General features: G+C 18.7%; 6 protein-coding genes across 6 annotated transcripts; 3 read left to right on the forward strand and 3 right to left on the reverse strand.

Moving 5' to 3' along the window:
* Positions 1 to 693: 693 nt before the first annotated feature.
* PRELSG_0405400 (serine/threonine protein kinase, putative) lies at positions 694 to 5520 on the reverse strand (the record flags this gene model as incomplete). The annotated part of the gene is made up of 1 exon (XM_028680191.1): positions 694 to 5520. The coding sequence occupies one exon, from the start codon at positions 5518 to 5520 to the stop codon at positions 694 to 696; it is 4827 nt and encodes a 1608-aa protein (XP_028531713.1).
* Positions 5521 to 8093: 2573 nt separating this feature from the next.
* On the reverse strand, positions 8094 to 8978 carry PRELSG_0405500 (conserved Plasmodium protein, unknown function; the record flags this gene model as incomplete). The annotated part of the gene is made up of 1 exon (XM_028680193.1): positions 8094 to 8978. One exon carries the CDS (start codon positions 8976 to 8978, stop codon positions 8094 to 8096), a length of 885 nt encoding a protein of 294 aa, XP_028531714.1.
* Positions 8979 to 10034: 1056 nt separating this feature from the next.
* PRELSG_0405600 (conserved Plasmodium protein, unknown function) lies at positions 10035 to 11890 on the forward strand (the record flags this gene model as incomplete). Its single annotated transcript, XM_028680194.1, has 3 exons — positions 10035 to 11402; positions 11570 to 11689; positions 11816 to 11890. 3 exons carry the CDS (start codon positions 10035 to 10037, stop codon positions 11888 to 11890), a joined length of 1563 nt encoding a protein of 520 aa, XP_028531715.1.
* Positions 11891 to 12406: 516 nt separating this feature from the next.
* Positions 12407 to 17119, reverse strand: PRELSG_0405700 (conserved Plasmodium protein, unknown function; the record flags this gene model as incomplete). Its single annotated transcript, XM_028680195.1, has 1 exon — positions 12407 to 17119. The coding sequence occupies one exon, from the start codon at positions 17117 to 17119 to the stop codon at positions 12407 to 12409; it is 4713 nt and encodes a 1570-aa protein (XP_028531716.1).
* Positions 17120 to 18047: 928 nt separating this feature from the next.
* PRELSG_0405800 (mitochondrial ribosomal protein L13 precursor, putative) lies at positions 18048 to 18850 on the forward strand (the record flags this gene model as incomplete). The annotated part of the gene is made up of 2 exons (XM_028680196.1): positions 18048 to 18136; positions 18301 to 18850. The coding sequence occupies 2 exons, from the start codon at positions 18048 to 18050 to the stop codon at positions 18848 to 18850; spliced, it is 639 nt and encodes a 212-aa protein (XP_028531717.1).
* A 1895-nt stretch (positions 18851 to 20745) lies between these two features.
* Positions 20746 to 24995, forward strand: SEC31 (protein transport protein SEC31, putative; the record flags this gene model as incomplete). The annotated part of the gene is made up of 4 exons (XM_028680197.1): positions 20746 to 24274; positions 24339 to 24427; positions 24527 to 24876; positions 24959 to 24995. The coding sequence occupies 4 exons, from the start codon at positions 20746 to 20748 to the stop codon at positions 24993 to 24995; spliced, it is 4005 nt and encodes a 1334-aa protein (XP_028531718.1).
* Positions 24996 to 25219: the final 224 nt, after the last annotated feature.

Genomic DNA, 25219 nt, shown 5'->3' on the forward strand with positions numbered 1-25219 from the left:
TCCTACTTTAAAAAATTTTTAAAAGTTTTAAATATCGAGATTGAATTTTTAAAAGAAGTTTTTATTTTTTAAATAAAATTTCACTTAAATAATTTAAAAAAAAAATAATAATAATAATTATAATAGTAAAAATAAAAAAGGTATGAATGAGTTCTTTTTAAAAAAATAAAAAATTCTGTATGCATATAACAAAAACATAAATCATGCATTATAAGTTTTTTATTTAAAATAGACAATAATAAATAGTAAAAAATCGTCTTTCACTAAATTGTAATAAGCAAAACAACAACAAAAAAAAAAAAAAAAGGAATAAAATTGTATTAATAGTTAATGAACTCTTATAAATAATATAGCTATTAATAATACGAAATAATTTTGATGAATTTTTATGCATATAAATAATTATTTAAAAAGATTAAATGTTTAGACATTAAAAAAAAATAAATAAATCATTATTGAAATAAAATTATCTTTATTTTATATACTATTTTTTTTTATTTTTCTTTATTTAAAATTAATTATAATTTTTATTGTTGATATATAATTCTCTTTTTATTATAAATTTATTTTATTGAATTGTAACTTAATGCCATTATATATATTTTATTATTTTTTTAGTTATATTTTCCCTATAATTCTTATATTCTATTATTTTTCTTTTTTCTGTAATTTTTAAGGTAATATTATAATTTATTATACAAGGTTTGAAAAACAATAATGAATTAATGCCTCTCTAGCATTTTGTATTCTTGTTAAGGGATTAGGATCTAAAAGTCGTAAACATAAATCAAAAACTTCAGGATGTTCTTGCCAAACTAAAGGATCAAAATTTGGTTTGGTTTGAGTTAAAATTTTTTTTTTTAAATGAATAGGCATACTATTATTAATTTCAAATGGGAAATGACCATCCATTAACGCATATAAAATTACCCCACATGCCCATATATCATTACCTGTAGAAATTATTCCATCTAATGACTCTGGGGGCATATATGGTGCAGTACCGCATATAATGTCCGATTTTTTACTTGAACAGTTTTTGGTATTAGAAACATTTTCTATCATATCCATATCAATTAAACATAAATCACTAAAAGAATTATTTATAGTATGTTTCCTTTTTTTTTTAATGTTATATTTGCTTTTTTTAAATATTCCATCTTTTTCCTCTTCCATTTGATGTTTCATGAAAGAACCCCTTTTGATATTATTTAGTGATTTATTCTTATTTAATAAGGTATTAGAATAATTATTACTCATTTCACTAAAATCATAGGAATGTTTAAATGTATAATATTTGTTAATCGAAAACTCAGAATGAAAAGAATTCATAGATACAGTTCTACTTGCTTCATATTTGCTACTAAATTCCATTTCACTGTCCATTTGAAAATTATTATTTTCAAATTTATCGTAAAATAAAGAAGCATAAGAATCCCTCCCATAATTAATTACATCAATCGAATTATTACATATTCTATTTCTTTTTTTTTTATCCAATAAAATATTATTTTTTATTAAAAATAAAAAATCCTCCTTAAAATTATTTTTTTTCACCTTTTCTCTTGGCTTTATATAAGATGATTTGTCCATTTCAAATAAAAAAGAATCATCTAATCTACAATTATCATAGCCTCCATAGTCAAAAGCTCTTTTTCTTTTTTTTTTAAACATTATATTTTCAAATTTAATATCTCTATGTATCATATTTTTTGAATGCAAAAAATCTAAAGCTAAAAAAATATTTTTCATTATTAGTTTTATTTCGTATACATCTAATGATCCTGGGACTAATGACATGAAATAATCAAGTAATGTAGTCCCTTCACACAATTCCATTATTATACAGTTATAATTCTTATCATAAAATATATCATGTATAGTTATAATATTTTTATGCGGATTATCTTTTAGGAATAAATATTTTTTCGTAAAATTATTAACATATAAATCATTAGGTTCTTTCGAAACTATTTTCATAGCATACATTCTTTTATCAATTGCATTTATACATTTATATACTTGTGATTTTTTTCCGTAATAAATTAATCCAACTATGTAATATAAATTTTTATAATTTTTAGAATTTTCTCTCATATAAGGTACTGAATTACTTGTAAAAAAAGTGCAATTTTTTTTATTATATAGTTCATCCTGATTACTAAATATATTTTTTTTCTTATTTATCTCTTTATGCTTGTTTGGTGTAATTACCCTTTCATACATATCTTTTCGTTTTTTTGTTTCTTCATAATAATGTTTTTTAATACTTTCTTCATTTTCTAATTTTTTCCTCTTTTCTGCTACCAGTTCATAATTTTGTGCTTTATGTAATTTTTTTTTATTATCTTTTTTATTTTGAATTTCTTCAATATTATTCTTCATAATTTTATTATTATGTACTATATCTTTTACTTCACCTATTTTAGTATTCATTTCAGTTTCATTATTATAAACTGATGTATCATATGAAAGACAGTATGCCATAGAAGTATTATCATTTTTTACTGCTTCTTCTGCTATGTTTTTATTCTGTGAGAATATACTTTTTAAATTTATCTCTTCACAACTTTTGCTTACTGCATCGATATGATCTCTTTGTACAAATTTTTCATTTCTATTTGATATATTAAAGTGGTTGAAAAGAAATGATGATGAATTTTTTGATTGATTATTTTCCTGTTTTTCTTTTGTATTTCTCAGGAAATTTATAAATTCATTTCTCTTTTCATTTTTTATCGTTAGAAAATTTTCTCCATTTCTTTCATTTATGTATGTGTTATTTCCATTGTTTGCATCTAACATACTTATTTTATTTTTATTATCAGCTTTTTTATTTAGTATATCTTCTTCAGTATTCTTTAACTTTAAAAATGTTAAAAAATTTTTTTTATCCTTCATAAGTTCTTTTTTTTTTATTGGTAATTTGAAACTCAAACTATTACTATGAACTATACGCATGCGTTTTGTTTTACAGCAAAAAGAAGCAAATTTATTCTTATAAGCATTTGATCTTTTTTTTTCTACTAAACGTTTTTTTATAACTAATGAAAAATTTTTTTGGTTCATACTATTTATCTTATGATAATTTCTTTGAGAATTAGTATAACATTTATTATTGTTATATTTAGAAGATATATTTTTATTATCACTACAGCTATCATAATCAATACACATCATTTTTTCATTTTCCTTTATCTTAATAGCCTCATTATTAATATCATATGCCTTTTTTTTTTTTATTTTCTTCAATTTTTTACATCTAATATTCTTAAATAAAAATTTCCTACTTATTTTATTAAATTGATTTTTCATAAAATTAATACAGTTTACTTCACAAAAACTTTTACTATGATAATCTTTTAAAGAAAAATTATTATAATATTTTTTATTACATTTGTTATTGTAGCATTCAATGTTACTATTATTTTTATTCCTTTTATTATAAAAAATTTTATTCCTATAAAAATTATAAATATTGCTACTACCATAATATCTACAATAATTTTTAATTTGATTATTATTTAATGAAAAAACTTTGTTATTGTAATTATTTCCATTTAATAAAGTATTTTCTAAGCTTCTAATTCTTCTTAAAGGTGTAAAGTGAAAATCTCCAATTTTTAAAATATTAAATATTTCACTATTATATTCTGATAGAAAAAAGCAAGAATTTGATCTATGTGATTCTATTTTATTATTATTATTAATAAATTCAGATTTTAAGTCATAAATACCATTATTTAATACACTTTCTTTATAACAAAAAAGTAATTTTTTATTTATATCATTCAAAATTTTTATGTTCTTATAATAATTAATACTTGCTTTATTTTTATTTTTGCTTTTCTTTTTTTTTTTATCCTTCTTCCATTTATTAAAACATTTGTCACACATATGTAATTCATAACTCATTTTTGTTTCTATTATTTGACTTTTTTTAGTCATCTTATTTCTATTTTTTGTATCATCATTATTTTTTATGTAATAATTAAAGTTATTATTTCTACTAGTTTTCTTTATAAGTAATTCACTCATTAATAATTTTCTATTTGAAGAAAGTAAAGGATCACTATTTATTTTTTTATTTATTATCGTTCTCAAAATATTGCTATTTCGAAAATATTTTTTTTCAGATCTATCTAATGTATACCTTTCTTCAGAAAATGTATTTTTTGCAAATAAAAAAGATTTCTTAATACTGTTCCCCCTTAAATCATCTTCCATTTTAAATTGATTATTAATCATTTTCAAATATGTTTTATCATTTGTATCATATGTTACATTTGATTTCCCTTTTTCATGTATTTTATAGGTATTTTTATTTTTTAAAATAGCTAAATGTTCTATGTTGCTTGTTAAATCATTATATTCATACTTATCATTATTACTGTTATTATCCTTATAATTATTATTACCCTTACTGTTACTTTTAGTTATTACATTTCTTATAATATTATTTTTATTTAAATTACATGAATCATTACTAGAAAATTTAATAAAACACTTTGAAAGTTGATTAAAGTTTTGTTCTATGTGGGATTTAGTATTTTCATCACTATATATATTTAAAGCATTTTTTGAACCTATCGATAAATTTAATTTTTGCTTATTTTCATTACTAATATAATTTTTATCATCATTTAATTTATTATATAATTCTTTTGTAAAACAATTTAAAACAGTATTTTCTCTGTAGTCATTATGGATATCCCGAATACGCACATTTTCTGATTTAACAAAATTGCTCTTTGTGTTTTCACTATAAATATTATGTTTATTTACAAGAAATTCATTTTTATTGCACATTTCTTCATTATATAACCTATATAATTCTATATTTTCATCGGATTCAACATTATATTGGTTAATATTTTCAAAGCTATTATTCATATATAAATTATAATTTTTATTAACTATTTTGTTCAAAATAAATGAATTCAACTTGTATTTAACAATATATTTTTCATCACAACTAATATCATTCATATTATATTTTTTATTTGTGTCACAATCATTTTTATTTATTAAATTATTGTATTTATAGCAACTGATCAAATTTGTTTTTTGTTTTTCTTGTTGAATATCATGTTGAATATCACATACCTCTTTATTCATAACAAAATTCTCAAAAGGTTTAGTCTTATCCTTTTCCTTATCATCTTTTAAAATTTCATTTTCATATTCTGAATCTTCTAATGTGTTTACTTTGTTAAATGAATCATAATCATTATAATTTATAATTTGCTTGTTCATAACATTGGAACAAGCATTTACATTTAATTCTTCATTATAATTATTGTAATCAAAAGAAATATTATTACAATTACTTTTGCATGCTGTGTCATTCTTACAGTTAGTATATTTTAAAAATTGAGAATATTTATCTCTTATATTTTTATTTTTAGTAATTTCATTATTATTATTTAAGTTATCAATATTTTTATTATTGTATCTGATATTTTCATCAAAATATGAAGTAATCATTTTTAATGTTTTTGACACTTCATAATTATCCATTTGAAAATTAAAGGACTATAAATTATCAAATATTTTAAATTTTCCCTTAATTTTAGAAAAAGAAAAAAAAAATAATCAAGATTAAAACGATAAAAAATAAAGAAAAATTATAAAAGTTTTAGGTAACACAAATAATAGAATGTTTTATATATCTATGAATAACAAAATAAAGCGTGAATTAAAATTGAAATAAATTTTTTATAGTTATACAAACAAATTTATAGGAATAACAAAATATTCAGTCTTCGAAAAGAATTTGCATTCAAGAAATATTTCTTTTAAACATTTTTTGAATTCCTTTTACTTAGTCTTTCCCCGATACATACTAATAAAAAATCAAATTTGCTATAGAAATTTGTTTGCATATTATTCTCTTTATCATTTTTATCCACAAAATTTATAAAAATTATAAATAGTATCTCAAATCATATTAATAAATTTATGCTCAATTCATGATATGAATAAAATTGGAGCAAAATTTTAAGCCTTAATAAATTAAAGATACTACAACAAAACAAAATAAAAAAAAAAAAAAGAACAAAAAAGTTTAAATAATAAAAATTATAATTTTATGTATAAAAAATAAAAAATTAGCATTTTCATAATAAAAATGATAAAACTAATTAGAATATATATCTAATTATATTCGTTATTTGATAATTTAGAAATTACACTACATTAATTTTAAAATGCATAACAAAAATGAATATAAAAATAAAAACATCAATTGGTGCAAAAAAGAAAATCGGAGAAACATATGCACCGTTAACACATTGAAAAAAAAAAAAAGTAATAATTTTTTAATAATTGTCTTAACACAAAATTTATATTTATGAACATATATAATTTAATTTAATTTAATTATTTATCATTCTATTTTAAAAATAATTTTATAATAAAAAAAAAAAATATAATAAAAATAATCAAATTTTTTACAACTCTAAAAAAAATAAAAAATTATGAAATTATATATATATATATATATATATAATATTTAAAAATTCAACATACTTCTACTGAATAATTTTTCCTAAAAATTAAATATTTCTTTATGATTTGATATTTAAAAGCTCATTCTTCACGCAAAAAAAAAAAAAAAATTGTGCTAATAAAAAATTTTTATAAATAAACACCTATCACAATTGATATTTTTAGCTAACTAAAAAAACAAAAAAAAATTTTAAAACTTCATCCTAATAAATTTAATTTTTTAAACTTGTGTTCATATATAATAAAGTAAATTTTTAATATAGAATGTAAAAAATTAATTATGGATTTTTTTTTTTTTTTTTTTACAACATGATTTATAAACAACTATGTAAAATAGTTAACTAAAATAAAATGCATAATTTAAAAATGAAAAATAAAAAAAAAGGAAAAAATCAAGATATATTTGAAAAGAGTTAACAAAATAAAATATATAGGTTTAATTAGAGAAAATGTGTGCAAAAAAAAAAAAAAAAAAAAAATAAATTTTAAAATACAAAAAAATTTATATAGCTGTGATGTTTTTTATAACAGTTTACCATACACATTTTCTTATTTTCGTTAATTAATTTTTCATATGTTCGTATATAAAGTTTTTGTATAATTTTTTTAAAATTAAATTAATTTTTTTAAATTTAATTTAAAAGAGGTTTATAACATCTCTTTATTCTACAGTTAAAATAAATTATTATTTATTTTAAAACTAAAATAATAAAAAAAAAGCTAAAAACAAAAATATTAAAGAAAAGGAAGAAAAAAAAAAAACTGATGTTTTATATGATATTAAAATTATATAAAATATCCTTCTGCTTTTTACTTTTTTTTAATGCAAGTTTTGATTTGCATGTGTGTGTACTTAATGGATAATTTACTTATGTTGTTTTAATTATTCTTTCATCTTAATTTTATATCAAATCGTCATTTTTTGTTATATTCATGTCACTAAATTGACATCAAACTTCATATATATAAATATATATCCATTAGGTATATTATTTCTTGTATATCTTAAAAAAAAAAAAATGGAGCATGTTTATTTAGATATTTATTGTTATTCATATATATTTTAGTAATGATATGAATTTACATGTAAAATCTTATACTTATTTCATTAAATTTGAAGATATATTCATTGCATGTATATATTTATTTATTTCCACACATACCTCAAGAATAAATCTTTTATGATACTTTTTTGTATATTAATAATATTAAATCAAATTTGTGTTTAAAGAATCAAAACTTTTAATTCAAGATAGTTAAAAAAAATTTTTATATTATTATATTTTTCAAGAATAAAATAGGTTTTTTTTCTTATAAGTAGTATATGCTTATAAATGAATAATTTTTAATATAAAAATTGATACCATTTTCCATGTATAATTTTATGTAATATTAAATATATATTATTTAAAATAATCCTTTTTATCTTAACATATATAATAATAATAATGTTGATAATATTAAATGTAATTCAGGTACTTAAAAAAATATAAAAATATTAATAAACATAAGATGATAAGGCACAAAAAAAAAAAATTTTTTTAAAGAACTTATATCAGGATTTATACAATAACATAAAATTCTTATTGCCCATTATTTATATTATGTGATAAATAGATAATAGATAAAGTGTTTTTAACTTCTTGCAAAATGATAGGATTATTAATATTAGATATAAAATACAAGTGTTTTAAAACAAGATAAGGATTTACATTTTTAAAAATTAATAATGACTGAATTTTTTTTAATATTATAATGAAAGGTTCATCAAATTCTTTGTATTTTAAAAAAAATTGCATACATAAAAATGTATTCCTTATTTCTTTTACATCAACTTTTTGTATAATATTACATATATTTTTAATATGTTTTTCATCAATTTTTTTTTTATAATTACATAATATTTTTAAAATTATCATTAGTCCTTCTTCTTTAAGTTTAATATTTTCACATCCACTAAATATACACTCCAAAAGTAAATTACCTATTTCTTTTTTTTTTTGAGAATTTTTTGTTTTTTCAGCACAGACATATAAAGCTATTAAAGATAAATAATCAAGATCACATAATTTATTTTCAAGTAAATTCCAAAAAAGGTTTATTAAATTTATGAAATTTGGATCAAATGATATGCTTTTACAATAAGCATGAAACATTACAACTAATTCACTTATTACAAATGAATTACTTATTTCTCTTGTTCTTTTGTAAATTAATTCCCATAAATGAGGGTTGTTAATTTTATTTTTGTTTATATCTTCACATGAATATGCTAATGCTGTATTATTCATTTTTGAAATACGCCTAATAAGTGCCTCTTCTAAATTATTTATCTCTTCATTAATTTTTATTAAATCAGTTTTATGATGAAAAATGGAATTTGATGAGAACATACGATTAAAAGAGTTTTTTATTTTTTTATTTAATAAAATTAAATTAATATAAAATTTTCCTGAATAATTTATCATTATAACTAATAAGAATTAATATAAAGCTTTTATACAAAATTTAAAAGGTAAATAATGTCTTTTTTTTTTTTTTATAATGGGAATTGCGTGAATAAAAATAGCCAAACTGAAGATATTCAATATATATTTTTGGTTATTCAAAAAAGTTTTTAATGCCGATTAAGTGAATATTATTATCTCCATGATTCAATTATGTAATTTTAAAATAATTACAAAATTGTTCTTATTTTATGATTTCTTGTAATTTTATTTTATTTTATTTTTAAATTACATTATTAAAATATTATTTAAAAACTAAGAATGTTATATTTTAATTTTAAGGTTATAAAATTATAAGTATAATTTCTACTTTTTTTTGTTAAATTCTTTATTAAATTTTTTTTTTTTTTTGATTATACAATAATAAATAATGAAATTAAATTGTTCGAATAAATATATCATGCCAAATAACCTTAAAAATTTAGTCAAAATATACTATATTAACTTTTTTAAAGTAATTAACTAAAAAAATTATATTTCATTCAAAATATTCTTACTAAAAAGCATACTCATTTTAAAAAAATATGCCATAAAGAATGGTTATTTTATGAAAATTTTTCTACAATTATTTTTTTAGTATTTACTAAAATTTCTTGTTTTGATATATTTTTAATAAAAAATTTTAAAAAATGATGTTGAATTTACTTTTTAAATATATATAATTTATTAAAAATAAAATGCATTAAGAACATGATTATTCTATTTTATTGTTTTGTAATTAATAAATGATACTTAAACTTTGTTTTAAGATTTATAAGATAAAATTACGTTAACTTATGTAAAGATTATTGTATGGAAAGAAATCCATGTAACGTAAATTTTTTTAATAAAAAAAAATTTAAGATATTTTTCTATATTTTATTTTTTAATTAAACATATACGGTACAAAAAAAAAAAAAAAAGAGCAAATATATTTTTATTTGAATACCCTGATAAAAAGGAATAAATTTTTTTAAATATTGATACTTTCTTTAAAAACAAGAAAAAAAAAAAAAGAAAAAAAAAAGAAATTAAAAAATGAATATTAAAAATAAAAATAAAAACAAACTTAAAAAAGTTTCATTTAAAGAACCAGAAATATGTGAAAATATTGAAAATGATAAACATGAATTTAATCATGAAGAACTTTACAACGGAGATAATAATTCCACGTCTTTGAGTAATGAAGAATTAAACATTCTTTTAGAAAATTTTAACCCCATGGATTATGGAATTACAGAAAAATTAAGTGAAAGTGAAAAAAAAATAATAATTAAGGAAATTTATGAAAGAGAAAATGTAAATTTTTGTACATTAAATGAAAATAAAATAAAGAATGACATTGTAATAAAAGAGAATATAAAAATTGATGAACAAATAAATAAAGAAGTTACAAAAAAAAGTAAATTAAAAAAAAAAAATAAGAAAAAGGGGGATTCCTTATCATACTTAGATGGAGATTGTTATTTCCCAAATGATGGTTACGATTATGAGCAGCATTTAAAGCCAGTAAGTAAAAATTTCATAGAATCAAAAACAAAAAAAGAAACCAATTTTTTTGACATAAAACCTAATAATGAAGAAGAAAAAGAAGTATATGAGGCTCTTGATATGGATAACTTAGAACAACTAAATGACAATTTTATATATGAAGCACAAAATGTTGATGATATTGAAAAATTAGAGATAGATAAGGAACTAATTTGGGGTAATCCAGATTCTTATTTATTTTTAAGTAATAATGAATACTCAAATAATTTAAGTAATATCCAAAATGAAGATATAGGAAATGAGCATATTATTGAAGATAATTTTCATTCGGATAATTATTTTCTTAGTGTTAATAATAAAAATATTGACTTCAGTAATAATAATAAGGAACATATATTTGATAAAAAATTAAATCCTCTTAAATATATGAAAGATAATATCATCTCTAAAAATGAAAAAGAGAAAGAAAATGAAAAAATTGAAAAAGAATTTGATTCTTTTAAATTAAGTGATCTTATTAAGCATGAGCTAAAAAAAGAGGAATGTAAAAATAATGAAAAAAAAAAAATAAGAAAAAAAAAAAAAATAAAAAATTATAAAATTAATTCAGATTTATTTGTTACTTTAAATGCTGAAGATAAAAATAAAATAATGAAAATTTTAGATTTACAAAAAGATGAAATTACAAATGATAAAGATAGTTCTGCTTCAGAAAATTCCAAAGAATCAAGTTATGATTGTGAAACCATTTTAACAACAAAAACCAACACAATTAATCATCCATATAAATTAATTATACCTAAACAAATTAAAGCAAAACCAATATTAAATAGTAATAATATTAATACTAAAAAAAAGGAAAGTGATAATAAAAATGAATCATTAAAACTTGAACGTTATTTAATTTTAGAAAAAGTAGGAAAATAAGACATAAAAATAGTTCAATTTTATGTTAAGTATTATTAATTATGTTTTTTTTTTTTTTATATATATATATGATATATATATTTTATGTAATATAAAATTATATAATGTAAATTAAGAATAATATATTACCTTAATATATATTTTTTTATTTTTAGATAAAAACTACAAGAGATAAAAATGAAACACCAGAAGAAAAAAAAGCAAGAAAAAAAGCTGTAAAAGAGGCACAGAGATTAAATAGAAAATTGAAAAAAGAAAATTCTCTGCTTATGAAGGTTAAGATTTTATATAAAGAATTTTTTTCATTTTAATCTTATTAATATTTTCAAATATATATTTATCATTATAACATTAAATAAAAACCATTAATGATTTAATAAAAAAAAATTTTTTTTTTATAGAATGAGAAAAAACTAATGGATAAAAATATTAACCCTTTTGACATAAGAGACAATGTAAAATACATTAAATTATAAATCATTGTTATTTGTTTTCTATTAATATATATATTATATTTCAAATTATAAGAATTAATAAAGAACAATAATTCTAACGAATTATGTTTGAAAAAAAAAAAAAAAAAAATTTTCTCATTTAAATGATTTATTTTATTTTTTTTTTTTTTTTTGTTTTACTTTTTTAACTGTTACATATTTAATAGACAAAAATATATATCTTATATATTTGTTAATTTTCATTTTTCTTTCAATTAATATAATTTAAAAATTAAAAAAAAAAAGTTTATTAGAAATCTCAAAATGCTTCAAATTAGAGAAAAACAAAAATTCACAAATAAATATAAGATTAAACAAATAAATCAGTAAATAAAAAAATGAAAACAAAAAAAAAAAAAAAAAAAAAAAAAAAAAAAAAAAAAAAAAAAAAAAAAAAAAAAAAAAAAAAAAAAAAAAAAAAAAAAAAAAAAAAAGTAAAATAAAATGAAATAAAAATAATAAAATAAATAACTAAATACATATACAAGAATCAAAATATTAAAAGTTTGAATGATCACAATATGGTATAATTACTTTATTAAGATAATTTTTAATTATGTTAAAATATCTGTCTTCATGATTTACTATCTCATTGTCACAATATTTATTATAAAAATAATTATTTTTTAAATATTCCAAATATTCATGTTCTTCATACAATTTGTGAAGAATAGATAAGTTTCCTAAGTTTTTATTTAAATATAAAATAATTGATAAAATTAGTTCTCTGTCAAAACAAAAAAAAATTTTCGGATTATATAATTCTCCCTCTTTTAAATTTATATATTTACTTAAAAAGAAATTAAAATAAAATGTATCATCTAATTTTTCATAAATTATGCTTTTTTTAATATTAAATAAATTTTCATTTTTTGAAAACATAGGAAAGTAATAATGAATTCCCAAATTAGAATTAAAAGTTAATTTAGGCATATATTTATAAAAATTTCTATATAAAATTTTAAACAATAACATTATTTCATCTTGTTTTAACGAATTAACCTTGTAAATACAACTGTCTTTTGTTAATATTTTATTTTCCTCTTCACAATCACTGGGATTATTACTTTTACTATCACTAATATCATTGTGTAATGATGAAAAATATATTTTCTTTAATTGTATATCCTTTATACAATTTACTAATATTTTGTTAAAAAAAATATGACAAAAATTTTTATCGAAATTCATTTTAAAATCATTATTTATATGTTTTTTTTTAAAAAAAATATTACATTTATCAAATTTTACATTCATATTTTCATTTAAGTAAACATCTAAATTACCCCTTATATATACATAGATTTCTTTATTTTCTATACTTGAGTTATATTTTTTTCTTTTTTCAGATGTTTCATAATTTGTTTCCTCTAATTTATTTAATTCTACAGGATTACGTCTATTTTTCTTATTATATGTAATTATGTTCTCTTTAATTTCATCAAGTTTTCCAATACCCTCGATATATTCTGTGTCATATATCATATGTCTCTTTTTTTTATTTAAATTTTGATTTCTTATATTATCTGGAGAATATTTATTTTTTCCTATTTCTATTACTCTATTTTTACTTTGCTTTTTTTCTTCAGTATAGTTACTATTTTCTTCATCCTTTTCATATTTGTTCTTCTCTAGTTCTTTTTCTTCTTTTGGTTCTTTTCTTTCAATTTTTTGTTTCTTCTTTTCTCTTTGTTCTTCTGCTTCCTTCTTTAGCTTTTTTCTATTAACTTCAATAATATCCTGTTTTTTTTCTTTTTCTTTTTTTGCTAACGAAATAAAACTTTCATCTGAATTAAAATGATCTTTTACTTTTTCATTTTTAATTTTACTTATTTTACTATTCAAAATTATTTTTAAAGGTTTTCTTTCTAAATTTTCCATTTTATTCTGATTTTTTTTTTTTTTATCTTTTGTAAATTTAAAAAACACTCTATATAATTCATGAATTAAAAAGGTTTTATATTTAATATTTGACAATTTACATAAATTTCTCATAATTTTTCTTATTTTATATATACATACCTTTTTGGAATTATCTATTATATTTTCTTTCTTAGATAAAATTTTTTTAAATTTTTTTTTAAATCTAAAAAACTCTTTTAATTCATTTCTTATTAATATTTCTCTTTCATTTTCTACATTTGCATTTATCATATTGATGTATTTTACTTTTGTACATTGTCTTTTACTCATTTCATTTTTACTATTTATACCTTTATATAAATTACTTTTTTCGTTTTTAATTTCGGTTCCTGTTTTTCTTATTATTCCTATGTCCTTATATACGTCTATTTCTCTTTTATTATTTAATCCATTATTATATTCTATTGAGCTATTATATTCGTTAAGAATTGTATTTTTAACGTTATAATTGTTATTATTACCATTATTATTATTATTATTATTATAATTTTCTTCTTTTTTATTTGTAATATTTTCAAATTTGTTCATGTCAGTATAACATATATTAATTACATCATTTAATTTTTCCGAGTATGAATTTAATAAATTATATGACCATTTATCTTTATTAAAAATCATATGCCGCATATCTCTTAAACATAATTTTTCATAATATATATCATCTAAATAAAACTTTTTCAAATATTCTAAATAATTTTCATACAATACTTGGCAATTTTTAAAATCTGTTTGTGTACATATATCAAATTCTTCATTATTATTATTATTATTATTACTATTTATTATTTGTGTTTCAATTTGTTTTTTATCATTATTTTTAATTTCATTTGTATTCAAATTCTTTATAAATTCATATAATATATTCATCTTGTATTGATGCTTTACCAATTCTTTCAATTTATAATAGAAATACATCTTTTCCTTTTTTATTATTTTATAATTATTTTTTTTATTTAAAGTATGTATAAAATAGAAATAGTGATTATCTTTTTCACTTTCCATATTTCTTATATTTATATTATTATTTATTTCCATATCAAATAATTTAGAATAAGTAAAAAACAAATCTTCAAATATTTCTTTATCATCATTGGCACTTAAACATAAGAAACTAATACAATTATTAAAAGAATTATAAATTTGTTTTGAAATATACTTAATAAAGATATTCTCATTTATTGTGTTTACATAAATTTTGTTATCTGTCTCATTTATATAATTCAAATAATTACGATTTTTTTTATTATGGAAAGATTCCATATTTTTATTAAGTACACAATTATTAACACTCCCTTTTCTTGTTTTATTTTTAAATGTACCTTTTAATTTATTATGATTATTTAAATTTTTTTTTTCATTTATATTTTTATTACTTAATTCACTTAAATCACCTTTTATTTTATGTTGTAATTCTTTTATTCTATTTTTTATTTTCTTAATATCAAAGCTTTTATTTTGTTCATTTTTGTAACTTTTTTTTTTTTTTGAATTGCTATTATAAATACTTTTATAATAATTATATGTAATCTCATCCATGCTCTTTATATTATCATCACATTTATTATTTTTATTATTAATAATACTATAATTATCACTAGTTTTAAAAATAGTACTATTGCTATTAAAAGTAATATTACCATTATCATTACTTTTTCCAAAGTTGTTAATACATGTACTTGTCACATATGCTTCATCTTTGCATTTACTCAAATATTTCCCATAAGTGGAATCATTATATAGATTAAATGTATAATTGTTATTAAAATAATTTGAACAGGCATCTTGCATTTTATATTTTTCATTATTTAATAAATTATTTGTGTAATTAAAATCATTTTCATTAAAAAATAATTCATTTCTTGAAGAGGAATTATCATATAAAACTTCATTTAAATCGCTTTTTAAATTATTCATATGAGATTTATTAATCATATTGTTATAATATATTAAAGCCTGAACAAATTTTTTTTCATCATAATTTAAATTATTTTTTTTATTATTACTTTTAAATAAATTATTCATATGAAAATTAGAAACGTTATTGATACTTCTTAATTTGTGTTGCAAATTATTAGAAGAAAATGAAGAATAATCAGTCGTATTGTTGTTACTTAAATGATTCAAATTATCACTGCATGAATAAATATTAGATATTTCTCTATTATAATTTGATAAAATAAAATTTTTTGAATTATCAATGTTACATTTAAAAATATTTTTGTTATTTTTGCCTATACTATTATTATTATGTATGTGAAAAATAGTTTTATCCTTACTAATTGGAAATGTACTAAAAGGAATATTATTTATTTGCTCACTTTTATTAATTTTTTTATTATATATATAATTTTTTTCGTATTTTTCGTTTATATAATTTGATTCATAAAAATACATATGTGGATAACTTAGAATACTATCAATCATTGAATTAAAAATTTTTTTATATTTGATATTAAAATTATTAGCATTCTGATATTCATTCTCTATATTGAAATCAGATATTTGATTAAATTTTATTTTAAGATAACAGTCGTTACTTAATTTTTTATTTTTATAATTAAAATAATTATTATTTAAATTTTGAAAATTAAATGATACATCTTTTACAGTATCATTTTCAGAAACATTTTCGGTACCACTTTCTTTGCTATTTTCAACATTAAGTTCAACTTTATTTTTAAAATTACTCTGAACATTTTCATTTGCTACAATTTCATTACCCTTCTTAAATTTAAAATTATTTAGATAAATGAAGTTATCGGAATCTTTAATATTTTCTATAGAATTGAAATTTTGAAAAATTTCTTGTTTTTTTGAATCTCTGTTATTTAGAACAATATTATCATCGTTCATTATTTGATTGGTACATTTAAGATTAATTAATTCATTTCTCTTATTATTATTTAAGCATTTTTCAAAACTCTCTATATTAGAATCATTTGATTCACTAAAAAAGTTAGTTCTTTCAAATTTTTTTAGCAACATTAAATCTTCATCAGTATTTCTATTATCAATGTTGTCATTATTGTTATGATGTGTTTTACTCTTTTCCATATTACATAAACTTTCTGAATAAAATGTATTTTTTCTATTGATTAAATTTTTATAGTTATTAACATAAGGCATAATTTTTAAATTATTTCTTTTTGAAATATTTATATTATTTTTTTCTTCATTATTATTTTCATCATCGGTTATTATAGTTATACTTTCTTTTTCTATAAGATATAAATCATTAGTGCTATTTTTATATATAGGATTATCTTTTAATTTATTTAAATCATTCATTTTATTTTAAAAATAGTTCTTATCGAATATAAATATAGGACACTTATATAATGGTTTACGCATTGTGTATTTCTATATACTTATATTGTTCTTTTAATTTTTCATTGGAAGCTTCATAGTTTTCTAAAAATGTTCAAAAACTTTCGTTAATTGCGTTTTCTTTTTAATTTAATCTATAAAAAAGTAAAAGCTTTTACTTTACTTCTTAATAAGTATTACTTTAAATTTTTTTTTTTTTTTAAGGTAAATATTTCTAATAAATTTAGTTTCTTTTTGTATTAAATAAAGTGTATTAAAAATTAAAATTGTTTTTATCCTTTAAAATTTGATCATTTACATTTTTTATTGTATATATCATTTTTTTTTTAATAATTTTTTTATCAAAATTATGTATAATTCTTGAAAATATATTGATGTCTTTAATTTTTATATTTTTTTTTTTTTCTTTTTTTCTAAATGAAGAAATATTTAAAATTCAAAAATTTTAGATAAATTTAAAAAAAAAAGGGAATAAATCAAATAACACCCGCATATATTTTATTGAATTTTTTTTTTTTTTTAAATGAAATTTTTTTTTTAAGAAAAAATAATTCACAACATAAATATTGAATTACAATTAGTTACTAAAAAGAAAATATTATTTTTTAATAGTTTTAATGATAGGTATAAACAATTTTATTTTTCTTCTTTTTTTTTTTTTTTTATTATATTTATAATTTTTAATTATTTTTGTAAAAAATAGACTAATTTTACTTATTTTTAATGTATTAAAAATATAGTTTTGGAATTAAAATATAAGAGAAAAAAAAAAAGAAAATTAAAATATATTTATATGAAAAGCACTTTTTTATTTTTACAGTTTATATATATGTTTGTTGTATTTTTTTTATATATTTATGTACATATATAAATAAATTAAAAATGAAATATGATAAGAAAAAGTTTATTAAGATTGGCTGGGTATCCTAAGGCATCCTTTCATGAACAGAACATAAATCCATTCTCAAATGTTCAATGGTTTGCTAAAAAAAATCTGAAAATTTATATATAAAGCTCGGAAAAATATAATTGTTTTTTTTTTTTCTTTTTATTCATCTGAAAATACTCTTCTATATATATTATGTATAAAAGAAATATTTTTTTATTTTATTTTATTTTTTTTTTTTTTTATGATCATTTAGGAAAAGTTCTCCTTTTTTAAAAAAAAATATGCCTAAAACAGATATATTTGCAGAAGAACATGTTTCGAAAAATGCTATAAGTGTTTTTGACAAAGAAAAAGGAAATTGGTTTGTTATTGATGCAACTAATAAAAGTGTTGGAAGTTTAAGTGTATGTATTAGTAAATTATTACAAGGAAAATATAGAGTAGATTATAATTCGAATAGAGTAAATAGTAGCAGTGTAATAGTTGTAAACGCTATTCATGTCAAATTTTATGGACATACTTGGGATACTAAAATTTATAAATTTCCAAGAAAAAGTCATTCAAAAAGTCATAAAATATTAACATGTAAAACAGTTTTTGCTAGAAATCCATCAATGATTTTAAATTTGGCAGTTAAAAGAATGCTACCCAATAATAGATTAAGACAAATTTTTTACAGAAAACTTTTTGTGTATCCAGGTGCTTTACACCCACATTGGGGTATACCACAAGTTGTTGTTCCCAAAAAAAAAATTAACAAAGATAATGAACAAAATACATTAAAAGCATTCACAATTATTTAAAAAAAAAAGAAAAATTGTAAATTAAACTAATATTTCTTTTTTTTTTTTTGAAAATATTCAAAGAGAAAAACAAACTTTATCAGTTTTTTTTAAACGAAAATATCTATAGAATTATGAATAAAGTTTCGACACTTACTAATAAAGAATAATTTTGGAATTATTCTCATATAGTTTTCTTTAAAATGATAGATTTGAATAGCTAACAAGCATTTTTATATTATTATTATAGTTATAGTACACTTTTACTACACTTTTTATTCAACTTTTTTTTCATTTTCATTATTATGTATATACAAAAATAAAATAATTTATTATATATTTATATATTTTTTTTTCTATATATTTTATTCATAGATTTTTGAAAATTTTTGCATTCACTATGAATAAAGATATCTATATAACTTCAATTTTTCACACTCCTAATTTTTTTATCAGTAAAAAATTATTTTTTTAAAAAAAATTATTCATAATTAATTTAAACGTTTTATTATTTTTTTCTTTTTTTCAATTATAACTTAATTTCAAAAATAACCAATTAAGCTATATTTTCTTTAATAAATTTATAGAATTATATATATATACATATATATAATGAATAATGTCATAAAGTTAGCTAATCTTAAATTTTAATAATTAAATTTTCATAATTATGTTTGTTTGCATTTAATAAAAAAGGAAAACAGTTTTCATTATTATATTATTTTAAAAATTTTATTTTCTTACACTATAAAATGGAAACAAAATTCATTTTTCTTTTTTGTTAAACCTATCTATCTATATAAATATATTTTTTTTTTTTTTTTTTGCACATTTTCTATTTTAAGTATGTGTTATGAATATCAAAAAAATTTGATAAATATATATAACAAAAAAAAAAAAAAAAACTTTAAAAATATATATATATATTTTATTCTTAATACACAAAGACTATGTATGTATATCTATAAATTTTTTGAAAAAAAAATATATATATATAACTATAAAGATTTATTTTAAAAAATATTTTTAAACTTATCTAATAAAAATATTTATATAATAATATAATTAAAATAAATTTTGTGCTTCATTTTATTTTTTTATTATCAGTATATTAATACTATAATTATATTTGTAAATATATATATTTCTTCCGATATATAAATCATTAATAAGTTTATAAAAATATTATTAATAAAAAAGTATAATTACATGATATATACACTTAATATAAATATTAAAACTTGCACATATATTAAAGTTATTGTATCTTATTATTATTTTAATTTATCTTAATAACATAATATTTCGTGGAAATATTTATATATCTAATATTATGATTAAACGTAGTAAATTACTTATATACATTGATAGTTTTATTTCTTTTTTTTTAATTAATAAAATTTATATATGCATATATATATATATATTAAAAAATAATAATTTATGTGGAGTGAATTATTTTTTTTTTTAATTTTTTAAAATGAGTTTTGCATAAATATATATGTTTTATATTTATTAAATGAAAAAATTAGTACATATATATACCATTCTTTTTAAAAAAAAAAATAAAAATAAAATAAATAGTATGAAACATATTGTTTTTAGGGAAAAAAAAAAATTATACACAATGTTTTTTTTATTGGATAATTAAATATATTTTTTATATTACATATATATACATGTATTTTGTTTTATTATTTTTTATTACTTCATTTCAAGTATTTATTTTTTTTAAATGAATGTTAATATATTAAGGAAACTTATGAAAAATTATATTATTTATAACAAGTTTTTATTATGAAAATATTTGAAAGAAGAAATTTGATACGTGAGTAATTTTAATAAAGTTATATAAATTGTAAACTTATTATTTTACTTTTTATTTTATTTTATTTTTTTTTTTTTTTGGATATAATATGGCTTTAAAAAGCATAAATATAAATGGTAATTTTGACTGGTGTCCTTTTGAAGAATATAAAAATTACTTAATATGTTTTAATTCTCATAATTTGTTATATTCTAATAATAATAATATAAATAATAATATATATTTATTAGATATCAATTTGAACAATGACTCTAGAAATATAGAAATAGTAAATAAATTAAATTTTGAGGAAGCATTAAAAATTGAAAATGATGGAAACAATAATGGTAGTAGTGAGTATGTTACCTGTTTTGAATGGATAAATAGTAACAATTTTTTAGAAACAGAACATGAAGAAGAATTAAGTAAAGGGATTATAGTAGGGGGACTTACAAATGGAGACATTGTTTTGTTGAATCCTCAAATTTTATTTGAAAAAAAAAATAATGATTATGAAAATTTTATCTTAAATAAAGTAAATGTTCATGAAAATTCTATAAACTGCTTAGAATTTAATAGACATAAAAATTATCTAATTGCAACTGGAGGAAGTGATGGGCAGTTATTTATAACTGATATTGAAAATATATATTCTCCCACATCATATGATCCATATTTAGAAAAAAATAATTTACAAAAAATCAATTGCTTAAATTGGAATAGAAAAGTATCCCATATTTTAGCTACATCATCAAATAATGGTAATACAGTTATATGGGATTTAAAAATAAAAAAATCAGCAGTTAGTTTTAGAGATCCCCATAATAGAACCAAAACTTCTTCTTTATGCTGGCTAGCTAATCAACCAACTCAAATTTTAGTTTCATACGATGATGATAGAAATCCTTGCTTACAATTATGGGATTTGCGGAATTCAAGTTACCCAATTAAAGAAATAATTGGGCACTCTAAAGGTATTAATAATATTTGTTTTAGTAATATTGATACAAATTTGTTATTATCATCAGGTAAGGACATTACAAAATGTTGGTATTTAAATAATAATAATTTTGATATTTTCAATGAAATTAACAATTCTACTAATAATATATATTCTAAATGGTCTCCTTTTATTCCTGATATTTTTGCATCTTCTACTAATATGGATACTATACAAATAAATTCAATAAATAATGGCAATAAAATGACAACTAAATATATTCCTAATTTTTATAGAAAAGAATCTGGTATATGCTTTGGGTTTGGAGGAAAGATATGTTGTTTTAATAATAATTCTATTTCATCTTCCTCTGGATCTTTTCCTAATTCTAGTATCCAAAATATACAAAAAAATATTCCTAATAATGAGGACAATGAAATAAACAGAATGAAAAATAAAAAATTTGAAAATAAATTTTTAATTAAATGTCATATTTATCCAACAGAAATGGAGTTAATATCTGAAGCAGACAACTTTGAGAAATATATCACTAATGGAAATTACATAGAATTCTGTGAAAGTAAAATAATGAAAAGTGATGATGATCATGAGAAATTAACATGGAAAATTTTACAATTACTATGCACTTCTCAAAAATCAGAAATAGTTAAAGAATTAGGATATGATATAAATAATATTATTAAAAAAATTATGTATGATATAGGAAAACAACCAGGTTTTATATTTAAAAATATTATAGATAAAGATATTAATAATAATGACATATCTAATAATTTGAATGAAGATAATGATAGAGATTACAATAATAGTACAAGTAGATCAAATTTAATGAACGATAATCATCTTTCTCCTTCCCACTTGAGTGATAATAATCAAAAAATGAATGGATCCTTCGATGTAGATCCTGAAAAATTCTTTAGAGAATTAGGAGAAAAAACAGAAAATGAAAAATCGAAAGAAAAGTTAAGTATTCAAAACAATTCAGAAAATGAGGATGATTATAACAGTAATTCAAGAGATGATCATTTAGATAATAAAAGAACATCTAGTGAATGGAATTCAGGAATTGAATCTATTATAAAAGAGTGTGTATTAGTAGGTAATATAGAAACAGCTGTAGAACTATGTTTGCACAAAAATAGGATGGCAGATGCATTATTATTAGCTTCTTTTGGCGGAGATCAATTATGGCATAAAACTAAAACTATTTATATTAATAAACAAAATGATAATTTTTTAAGAAATATTAATTATATTTTAGATAACAAATTAGATCTTTTAGTTAATAATATTGATTTATCATCTTGGGGAGAAGCTTTATCTATTTTATGCACATATGCTATAAATAATCCCAACTTTAATAACTTATGTGAAACATTAGCTAAAAGATTGCAAAATGAAAAATTCGATATTCGAGCTGCATCTATTTGCTATTTATGTGCATGTAATTTTTCAGAAACTGTAGAAATATGGAATAACATGCCTTCAAAAAAAGGTTCTTTATTAAATGTTTTACAAGATTTAGTAGAAAAAATGACTGTGTTAAAAATGGTAATAAAATTCGATCAATATAATCCTATAATGAATCAAAAGATTAACCAGTATGCTGAATTATTAGCTAATTCAGGAAGGTTAAAGGCAGCGATGACTTTTTTATGTTTAATACAAGATGATCAAAGTTTAGAAAGTCTAATATTAAGAGATAGAATATTTAACAGTGCCAATCATATATTAGGTCAGCAAATTGATCCACCTATTTTACCATTTCAAGTCGTAGATATCAAACCATCTCCAATAATTCAAAATCAATTATATAATCAGAATCAGCAACTTAATCAAAATCAATTATATAATCAAAGCTTTCAATACAATCAAACTCAATCTCAGCAATTTAAACAAAATTTGCCAAATAATCCCAACCAACCAAAGTTGTATAATCAACAAAATATGCAAAGAATACCACCACCAATGCCTATTTCACAAGTACCACCTCCCCCACATATGAATCAAAACCAGTTAACGTCTACTAATTATAATTCACAAGTTTTAAATAATACAGTTAATAGGTCTTCCTTTTTAACCTCATCAAATCAAAATTTTTCAACAAATGTAAATACTGTTCAATCTCCAATTAATACATCTTCATATATTCCTCCTTCGAATATCCCATCTAATACAACTCCGATTAATACTCCTACATATTTACCTCCACCAACATTTTCAAATTTTAATGTATCACAGAAAGTACAACAAAATCAAGAAAAACAACAAACACCCATGTTAAGCCAATCATATACAAATGTAAATAAATCATTACAAAGTAATATACCTTCTTCTAACATTGTTTCTCCAGTAACACCGGTTGTTCCTCCATCAAGCACGTTAAATCAAATAAATAATAGACCTAGTTTTTCAAATTTTCAAAATATTACTCCACCACCTAGAAGTAATAACCCTCCCATTTCTCCTTCCTCAAATTTAACACAAACAAATATAATTCAGCCACAAGAAAACCAGTTTGGTAAAAGAGAATGCTTCGATCAACAAACGTTTGAATCAACTAATGCATTATCTATTTCTCATAATAATACGCAAAATAAAAATTTTCAAAACTCATTTCAAGATAATACAAATAAAATGAACTTTCACTTACAATCAAATACTTCATCTTTATCAGGTAAATAAAAAAAAAAAATGAAATAATATATTTTTTATATTATATATATATATATTTTTTTAAGGTACTAAAACAACATCTCCAATAGCAGGTGCTTTAACAGTATCCCCAGGAATGCCTGTTCCATGGCCAATACCTACGACAACTCAACAAGTAAAAAATACCCAAACATTTTTTTTTCTTTTCTTATTACGTCATATTTCTATTATATATTTATTAATTTTTTGTTTTTTGGTTTTTGGTTTTTTTTAGCTTGGTTCAACGACCCAATCAACAGCAAACCAAAACAAAAAAATTCAAACAGCAACTAAAGAGCAAAATGGGGTATTAATGAGTAGGAATAATATTGAATCTATTAAAAAATCTATAAATAATTTATTAAATATTTATATTTCACAAGAACCAATAAAAAAGAAGGCAGAAGATGTTTCAGCAAAAGTTTATGATCTTTATGAAAAATTGGATAACGGTTCATTTAATGAACAGATAAATGAAAATATAATAAATTTATGTAATTTCATAAGTGCAAATGATTTTAAGACAACTAATAAAATAATAGTAGATTTAAGCAGAAACCTATGGGACAGCAGTAATAAATCATGGTAATTTAAACAATAGTAGAACCTTTTTTTATATTGAAATAAAATAAATAATACGCTATTTATTTTTTTATTTTTTTTTTAGGATTATGGGATTAAAACGTATTATACCAAAATGTTGACATCAAAAACATGTTTCTTTTTATATATATATACATCAATTTAAATACTTTTACTATTTTTCTTTCATCTTTTTTCTTTGATTTTTTTAAAAAATTATTTATATTAGAAAAAAAAGTCTAATTTTTTGTTCAATGAACTATGTACTACATATATTATTTTTGTTTATTATTTTATTATATATACTTTTTTGGAAAGTTTGAAGAATTAATAAAAAAAATTATTA

Source organism: Plasmodium relictum (assembly GCF_900005765.1).
Source record: "Plasmodium relictum strain SGS1 genome assembly, chromosome: 4".
Lineage (NCBI taxonomy): Eukaryota > Apicomplexa > Aconoidasida > Haemosporida > Plasmodiidae > Plasmodium > Plasmodium relictum.